This window comes from Sparus aurata, chromosome 16 (genome assembly GCF_900880675.1).
Source record: "Sparus aurata chromosome 16, fSpaAur1.1, whole genome shotgun sequence".
NCBI lineage: Eukaryota > Metazoa > Chordata > Actinopteri > Spariformes > Sparidae > Sparus > Sparus aurata.
The window spans coordinates 7537752-7550673 of record NC_044202.1 but is presented as its reverse complement, the minus strand read 5'-3'; the positions used below and the strand labels follow the sequence as shown (position 1 = coordinate 7550673).

General features: G+C 42.6%; 3 protein-coding genes across 3 annotated transcripts; 2 read left to right on the top strand and 1 right to left on the bottom strand.

Moving 5' to 3' along the window:
• The first annotated feature begins 1291 nt into the window (after positions 1-1291).
• Positions 1292-6773, top strand: LOC115597432 (rab GTPase-activating protein 1-like). The gene is made up of 8 exons (XM_030443316.1): positions 1292-1837; positions 3109-3189; positions 3349-3459; positions 3801-3905; positions 4358-4441; positions 4541-4612; positions 4826-5068; positions 6254-6773. Exons 1-8 carry the CDS (start codon positions 1727-1729, stop codon positions 6482-6484), a joined length of 1038 nt encoding a protein of 345 aa, XP_030299176.1. The 5' UTR covers positions 1292-1726; the 3' UTR covers positions 6485-6773.
• A 177-nt stretch (positions 6774-6950) lies between these two features.
• On the top strand, positions 6951-10661 carry ebi3 (Epstein-Barr virus induced 3). The gene is made up of 6 exons (XM_030443372.1): positions 6951-7253; positions 8591-8705; positions 8833-8932; positions 9331-9448; positions 9548-9711; positions 10164-10661. The coding sequence occupies exons 1-6, from the start codon at positions 7151-7153 to the stop codon at positions 10317-10319; spliced, it is 756 nt and encodes a 251-aa protein (XP_030299232.1). The 5' UTR covers positions 6951-7150; the 3' UTR covers positions 10320-10661.
• On the bottom strand, positions 10507-12916 carry odf3l2a (outer dense fiber of sperm tails 3-like 2a). Its single transcript, XM_030443371.1, has 5 exons — positions 12780-12916; positions 12320-12430; positions 11977-12099; positions 11169-11310; positions 10507-11038 (listed from the first exon to the last, which is right to left on the bottom strand). Exons 1-5 carry the CDS (start codon positions 12826-12828, stop codon positions 10693-10695), a joined length of 771 nt encoding a protein of 256 aa, XP_030299231.1. The 5' UTR covers positions 12829-12916; the 3' UTR covers positions 10507-10692.
• Between the last annotated feature and the right edge of the window lie 6 nt (positions 12917-12922).

Below are 12922 nucleotides of genomic sequence, written 5' to 3'. Positions count from 1 at the left end.
GTTAAAAGCTTTACAGGTGATATTTATTCAGTGTATTCTCACACCACATTGTTTCCACCGAGCTGTGAGCTTCATTGTCACGTCTCCTCACCACACATCCCCTTTGTTGTTCAGAAGTATGTGCTGAATTATATCCGTAAAAATAACCTTTTCTTTTATAATTATTGTTCATTTAAATGTCCACTCTTTATTGGTGTTTCACTGCCACATATCCAATACACCCTCCCAACAAATGTGGTCCCCCATAGTTTGTCATATGACGACACGTTTGTTGCACCACCACGAGCACCTTTGCTGTATCAGAGCCGACCTGTTATTTTTTCCTCGTTCTTGACTGTCGAAAATTGTATTTTTCAGATACTTCTGTATGAAACTAGAGTAGGTTTTGGTATATCCCTGATACAGTGAAAGAGAAAAAAAACACCAAGTTTCACAAAATGTTCCTTTTTTTGGAGGAGGAATAAATGTTTATAATCTGCCTGGACTTTCTTTGGGTTTGTCTTCACTTAAATAATGACTCAGGCCGCAGTTGTACAGGATGTTGAAATTGTCAGTTTCTGGTAAGAGGACAGAAAAAAGAAAAAGCACCGATATATATAGCGGGAAGCATGGGGGGGAAAAAAAACACAGAGGAACTACAAATCAAAGACAAGTTAAAAGGAGCAACGCGCATAAAAAGGGGGAAGTGAGAGTTGGAAAGAAATGAAACCAGTCTGTCGTTGGGAAAGAAGTCGACGAAACAGCTGAATGAGAGACTTCAGGACAAAAGGGAGAAATGGGGAGAAACTCCAGGCGTGACGTGGAAGCGAGACATGAGTTGGTGTCGTTTTACGGGGCGGAGGTGATGAGTCCTCTTTGTCATTCATGCTTTGGTATTCGATCACTTTACCTGCTGGACCCGTCAGGCTGCTCAGCCTGCGGGACAATAATAGACCGACCGGTGCCTGTGTCGCACAAACACCCCGGGGTGACATATCACAAATACCAGTTCATTTACTGAGCGGCTGTCTGGCAGGTTCACACGGCACCTGTGCCAGAGTTTGAACAAATGAAACAGAGGAAAATGGGTGTCAGATTTAAAAATATATACATGTATACTGTGGGAGCTCGTTATCACCAAAATAAACAGAGGCAGGTATGTGACCTGAGAGGCTGGGCTCATAAACAGGTGTTGTCTGTGTGAGGGAGAACAGGTGAGGTGATAAGACAGGTGAGGACAGCCGTGGGCGTGTCTCAGGCTGTTGTTCCTTCACACACACTCCTTCAGGTCTCTTATAAACCCTGTTGAGCCTGTTACTGCCCATTTACCTGTGACACTCACTCCTTCACCTGACACTGTATGGACGAGGCTCTCACTGCTCTTATTGAATGTTTCTGCGTGGCTAAACCTCACCTGCTGGAGTATCTCTCTCTGTTATTTACCTTTGGACTATAAAAAGCGCTTCCTTGTGTCTGGACGACTTGGACTTTGTCCTGACATTTCCTGTTCGTTCACACACACATATACACGTGCTGGTCTGACTTCTCGCCTGCATCGCTGGAAGGAAAAACAAGACGCACACAATCCGGCTGAACTCCCTGATCCACTCAGGATACCAGCAGGGTGTCCCAACGCTGCCACTTGGACTTCTGCAGTTTGGAAATTGGAAGATTTAACCTGCAAAGGCTGCGGCTGTTTGGGTTTGTGTCAGCGTCAGCAGCTCCTGGGGCTGCAAATCCGGGCAAGATGATGGAGGAGGTGTCTGTCATGATGGCGTACGATGCCAACCTCGTGGAGCAGATGAGCGAGGAGGAGATCCTGGCCTCTCTGGTGGAAGAAACAGGACCTAAATTCACAGTAAGATTCACTGTTCCAGGGGTTAGCATCTGATTGAACTTACTGTAAAGTTACAACAAATATCAACAGCTGAACCACAATGACGAAGTAACCATTGATCAGATTCTAAACTGTTGCATGACTCAAGTTTTCGCAAGGAAACATTTTTCACAATAGCAACAATATCCTGCAAGGCCGTCAACAGCTCCGGTCCAAACTGATCTTACAACTGAAACTGAACTTTTAAATGTTTTATTTTGTGACAAATAGTCTAACTTCAGTCTCGATCTATCCTAGAGGAAAGGAAACAATATAAAAATTGCAGAAACAACAAATTTCCCCCCAAAAAACAAAAGCAAACCAACTCTAGCTTGGATTTTCTGAGCTGTCCAAACTGTTTCCCAATGTTTAACTTTAACCTGACATCTATACAGCAAGTAGTACAACAATTTCAGTGTTTATTACTCTTAATTTAATCTATTTCTATTGAGACAAGACCTAGATTATGTGCAATGAGAGCATCTAATCCTAAAAAATAGGTTGACATATGATATATGATGAAAATAAGCTCATTAGGTTAAACTTCACAAAACAATATCTCCTTTACATTTTCATTATTCATCTACCCGTTAATCTACTGCACTTTGCCTCTCCACTATCTACATATTGGTGTGATACAAAGACAGTGAGAGTGTAGAATCCACGGGTCAGATAACCACATAACCGCTGTCGTACCTTCAACACTGTTCGACAGACGTTCAAAAAACTTTGAGGTCGTTTTCTTTTTTTTTCAGTTTCGCTGTGAGCGTAGTTTCTGTGGTTTTGCTCGGAAAGATTTTCAGTCGCAAATCCAAAACTTCCTCACTTACTAACATCTGAAGCATCGCTCAAGTTTGAGTGGTGGACGGATCCAAAAACACATGAATAAAATGATACTAGCAGAGTCTAACAGGCCGGTCGGACTGCACACTGCTACACCAAACACAATCCTCTACAGGACAGATATGATGGGAAATAAAAGGAAATTAATTCTGATTGCTCATTCTAGATGTTTGAGATATGATAATTGTATTTTCAGCCTCCCCTCCACTATCATTCACTTGTGTATCAGGAATAATCACCAACCACATTCTCGGCTCTGTCTCATCTCAATTCTTATCCCGATCTCTGTATCTTTTTGGGGACTGTTCTTGATTCGTCGCAGCGATGTAGCACCCAGCGCCAGATCTGTTTCTGATTTCTTTTAAATATGGCACTGCTGTATTTGATTAGCCTCGACTCTCTTCCCTCAGGTCCCAACGAAGAAAGCTAAACTTGGGGAAGGCCGGCTCCAAATAATGGAGGATGAAGAAGACCCCTTGGACAAATACCTGGTCAGGCATCTTCCATTTTCTGTCTTTGAAATGCATTTTTTAAAAGATCAATTCAATTTTCTTTCCCTCTCTCTGCCTTCATAAAATGACCTGATTTCCGGAGTTTATATTCCGCAGCGTGCCGCAGACCTTGACATATGTTTTCTGTGTTTTTTGCAGAAGGAGAACCGTCGGCTGGAGCAGGCCAGCCTCCGTCTGGAGCAGGAGAACGACAACCTCGCCCACAGACTGATCACCAGCAAAGTCGCCCTGAGGAACGCGCTGGACAAGGTGTGATTAGCCGGCGCCCTTCGCAGAAAGGTCGAAATGATTTAATTTAGAAATGCAAACTCACCTTCAGGAGGCCTCATCAACTCCCAAACGTGGAGGGGCCTCTTGGGACACGGCCAAAGTGTAACCTTAAGGAAACTTAAACAAGAAACTCAGCTCAAAACGTCAGCTAGTCTTTGCTTGAACTTCTTAAAGGGACAGTACGCACATTTTTCCTCACACCTGTAGTGTTGTGCTGCTTTTTGTAAGATTACGCAGGCTCCGGCGAAGTTGCACGTGCGCCACAAAAAAAACACTCGGGTCAGGTGAAATGAAAAATAAACCTGCGGTGTTGATTTCAGGCGGAGGACAGAGTGGACGAACTCACCAAAGATCTTCTGCAGAGCAGACATCGACTGCAGGTCACGGAAGAGGAGATGAGAGGGAAGGAGGAGGAAACTGCCATGGTAAGATTTGTAATGCGTCCGACAGCAGAACAGTCGGCGGGTTAAAATGTTGGCAGTGCAAACCACTGTACATGTTTTTGACCTGACTTTCAAGCACGTCTGGTAACAAATGACCGCCGCTCTACACTGCATTTCAACATTTGTAAGCGTGACACCACCGGACATTTTTAAGGAGACCTCAGTAAAATTTCCAGCCGTGATTGTTGCACCAAATAACTAATATTTATTATCGAATTCATGACTTCTCAAGCTGTTTTTGGGGTGACAAAAACTGATATCTTTGACCCAAAGTCGGAACATCTCCAGTCGTTTTAGAGGCAAAAATGTTTTTTTTTGTGCCTGTACCTGAAAATGGAACCTAAAGAATCGTAAAGTTTGATTGAGTGACGACTTTATAATTCCTCGCTGTCATTATGGGTCGCATGAGTAAAGGTTTTCTTCTCTTCTTATAGTTGAAGGAAGTGTTTCGGAGAGAGCTGGAGAAGGCCGAGCAGGAGGTCAGACGGTCATCCGGCATCAATTCCGACTACAAACAGGTACATATAATTAGATCATGCTTTGTTCTTTATAAAGTTATATATTGATAAAGACTGCGGCGATGATTCACGGGTGTTGATGCTCTTTCTTCGGCTCAGATCTGCTCTCAGCTGACAAACCGTCTGGAGAGGCAGCAGGCCTCCCACAGAGAAGAGCTGGATTCACTCAAGGTGAGAATAGCTCGACTGTCATCCTCCCTTCTTTCATCGCTCCTCAAACTCGTGTCGTGCTTCGACATGAACAACATGTTGTAGGAAGTCTTTTTTTTTTACAGCCCTTTCCAAAAAAAAAAAAATCCTGAAAGCTTTCGTTGCTTATCTTTCTCACGAGGATTCCTTTCTAACAGCGTGTGGGTGTCTTGTTCCCATTCTCCACCTTTGCAGAGCGCTCTGAGGACGTGCTCGCGCTGTCAACACGCCATAGACTCAGACGAACCGGCCGCCACAGCTCAGGGCCCGGCAACTGCAACCGAATCAGGCCAGCGTGAGGACGGTGAGAGCCCCAAAAAAGCAGAGCAGAGGAGGGATGAAGAGGAGAAGGAGTCTCTGAAAGCTCAGATCAGGGAGCTGGAGCAGGAGCTGGCCCAGACCAAACTTCAGATGGTGGAGGCCAAGTGCAAGATTCAGGTGAGCCACATTCAGACGCCACACTTTCACAAACACGTCCTGGGAATCGAAGCGTGCAACAACCAGATCAAAACACTGCAGAGAATCATGATTTGACACTTTAGCATCTACAAAAAAGTAAACGAAACCTCAAACACACGGTTTTGTACTTGTGGGTACTTTCCAGGGAGCATGTTCACTGCCTGGTTCCTAATTTGAGAAACTTATTTTTTTCAACCACATTTTCCAAGGAGAGATCAGCTTCAACTGGAGGAGAATATTCACTGAAGTTAGCAACAGAGAAAGTTTTTTGGGGTTTTTTTTTTTTTTTTGGGCTTCTTTGAGCCCAATCGATGTGAAGCACCCTCATTAACTGTGAAGATGGGAAATAGGACAGGACTCCCCCGAGTGTAGACGCTGATGCTGAGGGAGCAGCATCCAAGGACTGATTCACATCAAGCACATATTACTTTCATTTTGATTAAAAATGGTTTAAAATGCTGTTTCAGCTGCTTTAAACAATCATTTTCCCTGTCATAGTACTTAAATGTACTTAAAATAAACATAAAACTAGATTTCTTCCTGTGCTTCACTAAAAAATAAGAATATGACATCAGTATAACAAGAATATTGACGAATTTGTACATTTATTTAAACATATTCTCTGGTCCATCAAATGTCGCATGTGTAATCTTCTTTTTCACATGTTAAATTGACCATTTCCATGTGAATTAAACAATAAAAAACATAAAATATAGAAGAAAACACATGTGACTAGCTTTATTTTTGCATGAAATCACATGAAATTGAAATGCTGACACGCGCATTCCACAAATTCGCACATATTCACATGCAATTGGCCATTTTTACTTGTAAACTAAAGTTGTGAAACATGTGAAAATAAAATATTTTCCATTTTTAATTACCAAAAGTGTATAAGAGCCTACTTCTCCTGCTTCAAAATATGCTCTAATCAGTGTATTTGTACAATAAAGGTTTTTTTTTTCACACAGTTGGAAGGTAAACTTATTGTTTTGCCTAAAGGAATTCATATTTGCCAAACCTTTGCAAAAAACAAACAATATTAGAAGTTTTCTTGAGCATGGTTGCACAAATATGGGATGAAATAACCTCGCCATGACCTAAAGCCCCTATTTTCCCTGCCACACTTCTAACATGCCCCCCCCTGTGTTCCTCCTCATACAGGAGCTGGAGCACCAGAAGGGAATCCTGGCCAACGACCTCCAGGAGGCGAAGAACAACTGGATCAGCAAGGCCTTCACCTCCCTGCGAACGTCGAGCGGAGTCCACAGCATCAGCATTCACAGGGAAGGAGGAGCTCCCGCGGCCGGCTGGAACCTCCACGGTGGCTCGCTCTCCGCCTGGAGCGCCAAGAAGCTGTCGTGGCCCCACAGAGAGAATCGAGACAATGTCTGAACGCTGACAACAGATGATGTTGTCATGCACAATAGGTGTTCTGTACCACAGCTGCTATGTGTTGGTTTGTGCACTAGAGGGCGTTCTCCTGCACAAAGGGAGTCAGGGGGGAGAGTACCTGAGAGCACCAGCAGCTGCTGGCAGACATGTACTCTCTTGCCTGCTCACCACTTTTACACCTACTGTACACACTGATTAACGTCCTCTGTACATTTGTAAACTGCATATTTCTGTATATAAACTTTGTTTTTTATGTGTAAACAATTTAAATAAACAGGTGTGACTCTGTCGTGTGACTCTGCTGTGTGTCTTCTTGCGTCTGACGTAAGGAAACCTGTCATCAGCAGACGTTGAAGCGGGTCTTTCTGAAGGAGGGTTTTCTGATACACCACAAACAGGTTCCTCTTTCGCTATGACCACACCGGCTTTTTAAATGGCTGATCCGCTGCAGCTCAAACACACAGAAGCGGGGGGGGAGAAGTAGTCAGCACATTATTCATTATCTCTGAACTTTGGTTTGCAGACATAGAACAGACTGTAACAGAGAGACACAGAGCAAAGAACAGAGAACAGGAGATCAGGCTAGTCGAGGTCCTGAGTGTTTTATTATTATTATTATTAAGAGAAACTATTATCTGGTAATAATCTCTCCTGCCTGAAGCACTGATGGCTGCAGCGGTCGGCGGTGTGCGTGTTGCTGTTGCTCTCCTCATGTGTGTTCTTGGAGGACAAGCGCTGGACCTGCTGAGGGCAACTGCAACATCTGGGAGTGAGTACCAATTAATCAATTATCAGACAATCAGTATTTTCTCACTGTTTATCATCTCATCTGGAGCTGGCTTTTGGCTTCTTGCTTGAAAAGTGCTTTATAAGTAATTAATACTGATTATAGACGTTATAGATTTCCTAAAAATAGCTGATAATCATGCTGTGTTGCTGCTATTTCACTACTATTTAAATGTGTATCTACATGCCTTGGGTGATTGTAGAGTCATTTTGTTAGATATTTAATCATATTGTGACAAGCAGACAAGACAATAATGAGAACAATAGAAAAACAATTAAGCGGTGATATAATATTTAAACAGAACCATAACAAAGAATCAAAAAAAACATAAAATAAAGACATAAATTCTAATATTTGCTGTATTTTATGCTCATGTTATGTTATTAGGTTACGTTAGGTTCAGTGCTTACTTGTAATAAATGTTAATTAATAGGTAATAAGAAGTCTACAAGATGCTTATTAACATTATTATATGTTCATAACACTATAGAAATGTAAATAACAGCATAATAAACGTGTTTGTTATTAGATTGTAAGACTTTTATAAGCACTTAAAATGACCTTGTTAACAATTAATAGACATTTAAGAGCATTAATGAAAGTGTCTTACAATTGTTGTAACAAACACATTTATTTAGTTTGACTTAAACCTTTACTAAAGTTCGTTGCACTTATTAACAGTTGACATTGTATTACACAAGCTCACAAATACATGTGGTCAAGGTTGATAACATTTGATTTCTTTTATTACATTTAACTACCACACTTACATTCTTTAAGACTTTGAAGATAAAAGTCTGATTATTGGTACAATTGTGAGCATGGATAACAAGGTAACTACTTAAACCAGTGTACTTGATTGTTTTAGTAACATTACTTGAGTATTACAAAAGTTTACTTTTAGTTTTTTGTGTTACATTTTAGATTGTAGATTAAATATAGATTTCAAAATAGTCATTAAGCTCAACATCAATGTGCTAAAACTAAAATATACTTATTCTACAGCACTGAAAGTGATAATTCAGTCTACTTCTAAAGTGTACTTTTTTGTAAATATATCATAAATGGAAAACCTGTAAAAATGTCACTTTAAGTGTATTTAAGTATACTCAAAACAACTGAGTTGAATATACATTAATTTTAAGCTGTATTGACACGAAACATCACTAATAACATCGAAACATTAAACATGTCTATGATGCTACTATCAACACTTAATCTTATTAACAGTTAATAATGTTAACAAGCCTCTTACAGCCTTATAATCCGTCTGCTGGGATCTTAATAGGAGACGTTCTAAGTTTAATTTCCTCCCTCAGGTCCTCCTTCACCTCCCAGGGTGCACTGCTGGTGTTCGAGCTTTCCCAACACGACCGTCTGCTCCTGGCCTGAACCCTCTCACTCCCCGCCAACACACTACGTCGCCTCCTACAGGTAAACCTGAGAGGCCACGCCGACACCAACATTAACACCTCTGAGTGAAACACACTCCAGTCGTCGTTAAGTGTCATTAAGGAGCCTCATGTAAATGTAAATGTGTGTGAATGTGTTTGTTTGTCAGCGAGAGACACCAACAGTCGGTCATCAAGCAGTGCCAGCTCATCCAACCCGGCTCTTCGTCCTCATTTATGATCCCAGAATCGTCATCCTCATCCGAACAGGTAACAGATTTATTTACCTTCATTAGCAGATACTCTGTCCTGGACTGGACTGGACTGGACTCGTGACTTTAGTGAACACAGTCATGACAGTGGTCAGATTTGCTGTAACCACGATCCAAATACTGTAAACTTTATTTCCAAACTGCTCAGGCTTTGGGGAAAAACCCCTCAGTCAGACTTCTGGTTACAGTGGTGAATGTCCAGAGACCAGAGTGAAGTTTGTCTTGTGATTCTGATGTAAGCGGCATGTTAGTTAAAGATAAGATAGATAATTTGGTAATGGTGGGAAATCACCCTGGCTTGCATCCTCTCCTGCCTCTCATGACTCATGTTTTACTGTATGTAATGTAAAATATGCTGGGAAAAGCTCCTAATTCTTCCTATTTTTATAATTTCAGATGTGGTTCTGTTTTCTGCCCAACCTGAAACTTCTCACCGACTACATCATCAATGTCACGGCCGTTTCTCCTGGAGGCAGCAGCTCCTATCTGTCAAGTTTCATGTTGGAGGAGATAGGTGAGAACAGCACTCATGGCGATGATCATGGTGCGATATTAACAGTATCATTTGACTGAAGCGCAAACTGTTTCCTTTCTTTGTCATTTCTGTCTGTAGTGAAACCAGATCCTCCCGTAGACGTCCGGGTTTCCCCTCGCGGCACTAGAAACCTGTTGGTGGAATGGTCTCCTCCCCCTTCCTGGGCTAACCTGGACATCCTCCCCCTAAAATACCAGATACTGTACCAGTGGGAAAACAGGGGCACCCCAAAGTCTGTCAATGTGAGAATGCTCTTTCATTTAAATACTTCTGGGTATCAGCGGCGGCAACAGCAGCGTGACTTTCAAAAAAAAAGAAATTACCCCAGCTCTTCAGACCGACTCAAATTTCTGTAGAAACTCCCATCATCCGTGGAAATCCTCCCCCTTTGCGACAAAACCGAGATAAAAATGTGTTCTGTTTTTGTTTTTTTTTCATTTGGATTTGACAGTATTTGATCGAGTTTCACTTTCATTTACACCATTTGGTAGATTTAGTTTCACACACATATTTCACACAGAAATACGTCCAGTAGAAGTGATAAGAAATGCAAGTTAATTCAAAATCAAACACATCTGAAGTGACAGTTTGGGAAGTCGGAGCTTCGGGGGAATTATGCATTATTTTAAAAAACTCCAGATGATGGTGGATGATTGCTAAAACCAAAAACTTATCGTGCATTTTTCTCCTCCAGCTGGGTCCGTTCGAGAGCACCAAGGTGGAGCTGAAGGGTCTGATCCCAGGAAGGCCCTACATATTCCAGGTGTGTGCCAAGGAGCTGCTGGGTCTGGGCCGGTGCAGCGACTGGAGCTCACCTGTGAAAATCACCATACCGAGGGCCAAAGTGTAGACGCTCCCTCTCACTTCCCGTTTTTCTTTTCATTTTTTACAACTCTCCTTTTAAGCTAACAGTGACGTTAAACTGCAGACATCGTCATTGTTCCACCTGCACATGCAATGCAAGAGATAATTATTTATATATTCTATTTTATTTATAAATGAGGAAAGGGATGTTTTAATGTATGTACATTGTACAGTCACCATTCCCACATTTTGTATTTTATTTTTGTAATACTTTTTGTCACATTGTGGTTACACATTTTTTATTAATGTTGGTTTATCACCCATGTTGAGACACACTGTAATCTTTTTTTCATCATTGCGTGGCAGCTCCATATTTGAGTGAAAAACTGAATAAAAACAAATCGTTTGTCTTGAATCTGTCAGTCGACTATGTCCACCACGAGCGGGGTGACAAACTCAGAGTGTCGGACACCAATAGTGTAGGACGGAGGCTTGGGGAGGTGCATGTAGGACTTCTCTGGGCTGTACGTGCCGGGCCCGGGAATAGCAGAGGAATAACTGGGTCTCTTAGTCCGGCTCTGCATGGAGAAGGAGGGCTGGCGCTGGAGGTAAACGTCCGGGTTGATGGTGTTGTATTTTGCCGGACCAGGGCTCATGGAGAGGTCTTCTGACGGAGCGCCGACCTTCCTCCGGGCTGAGAAGCTGAAACCGGCGCTGGAGGGTTTATTAGGAACCTGGCAGCCCAGAAGATTTGGGAGATTGTAGCTGGAGCGAAAGAAACAATACATCTACATTAAGATTGAGCAAAGGATGTAAGGTTTTGAAAACAGGTCACAAATATAACGGCAGGGAGAAAAAAGCAGCCTTATTCTTGAACTGTCCTGCGGTTTTTCACCTGTTTGGTGCTGGAACAGGGTCTACAGAGCGATATCTGGTGCGGGAGCCGATGGTGTAGGATGGTGGTCTGTGGTGGCCATTGACAGGAGGAGCTCTCTCCGGGCTGTAGGCCCCCGGCCCCGGAGTCTGGAACACCTCACCTGTAAACACAAAGAGAAAGTAACATAGAGAGATATCTTTGATTTATCAGCTTTTGTCGACTTAAAAACCCATCTCTGTGGTGTGAAATAAGTTTCTTAATTGATTGATTGTATTCTTAAATATACTGAAAATGACCCTCACCCCGAAGTGACAACTTCACAATGATTGTTTTGTCAAAAGTATTTAAAATTAACAGAAAATTAAGACAATTACTAAAAGGAAAAGCTGCAAAATCCTCCTATTTGTGAAGCTGGAACCATGGTACGTAGAATATACTGTTTCATAACACACCATTATTTTACAAGGCCTTTATATCTTTTCAATGTGCTAAAATCTTAATATGTAAAGTGACACGTAACTATAGCTGTCAGACGAATAAGTAGAAAAGTAAAAATTACAGTATTTCCCTTTAAAATGTAGTAGAGTAGAAGTTTTGAGTGCCTGAAAAGAAGAAGTTCCTCATATCTGTACTTGATTAAATGAACTTCTAAGTGAACTCTGCCTGAAAGGACACTTGTAATTGTCCTTTCCGGCCCACTGATTGGATCGTTTACCCAGCAGCTGTTCTGATGCTTCCCGACGAAGGTCGAGCAGACTGAAATGTGGTAAATAAATAAATAAATACACCTGCAGTTACCAAGACATTTTTTTTTACATTTTCTCACCTTTATTCCCTGTTCGCCTTCCTCTGCCAAGGATCGAGTAGGAGGGGGTTTCCATTCGGCCGAAGCGGGTGACCTTGGAGTCGATGTGGTACCTCGGTCCTGGGCTGGAGTCCACAGAGACCACTGCAGAAAAAACGCAATGAACAAACAATGAAAGTCACCTTTGGACCTCAGAAAAGAAAGTGAACAGACGCTTCAGACAGGTGTTTGGCCCAAAACCCACCAAAACATTAAAGGAGAAGTTCACCCAAAAATAAAAAATTCAGAAACTGCTGACTGAATTGACATATTTGGGTGGAGTTGTCCTTTAAAGATCTCTGCTGTGAGGTGACTCTCGACTCACTGGCGCTGCTCATCCGGCTGTGGAAGGTGTAGGCCGGGCTGCTGGGCTTGGTGTAGTCATGGTTGATGTATCCGACTGTAGGGGGCAGAGCGTAGCGTCCGGGGCCCGGGCCTGAGGAGGAGGAGGAGGAGGAGGAGGAGGAGGAGGAGGAGGACGGTGGTGATGAAAATGATGCAACAGATTCAGCCAGTGTAGCACGCCCGCCGCTCGCTCTGGCTCGGGCTTGTACGGCCTCTGATGATTTCCATATGGAGCTATTTTTCTATGGTTACGCATTTTAACGGTTCCCCCTGCCGCCTGTTTGGGAATGGATTCTAAACAAAGTATAAATCTCAAACAAGTGTGGAGCAATGGCTGTATAATTTCACAGCAAAAAAACAGTTCGGCCATAACACAGTCCATGTGCACACACACACACCATCATCACACCAACACACACACACAGATCCCTCACACTGACCTCTTTCTCGAGCTGAGATTATCGGACGTTTCTTCACCACCTCCTGCATTCTCCGCCGACCTCTCTCTGTCCTCGTCTCTTCCTCTTTGGGTCCTCTGTCACCTCAGACACTTCCCTTTTTGTTTTCTCTGTGTTTGTGTGAC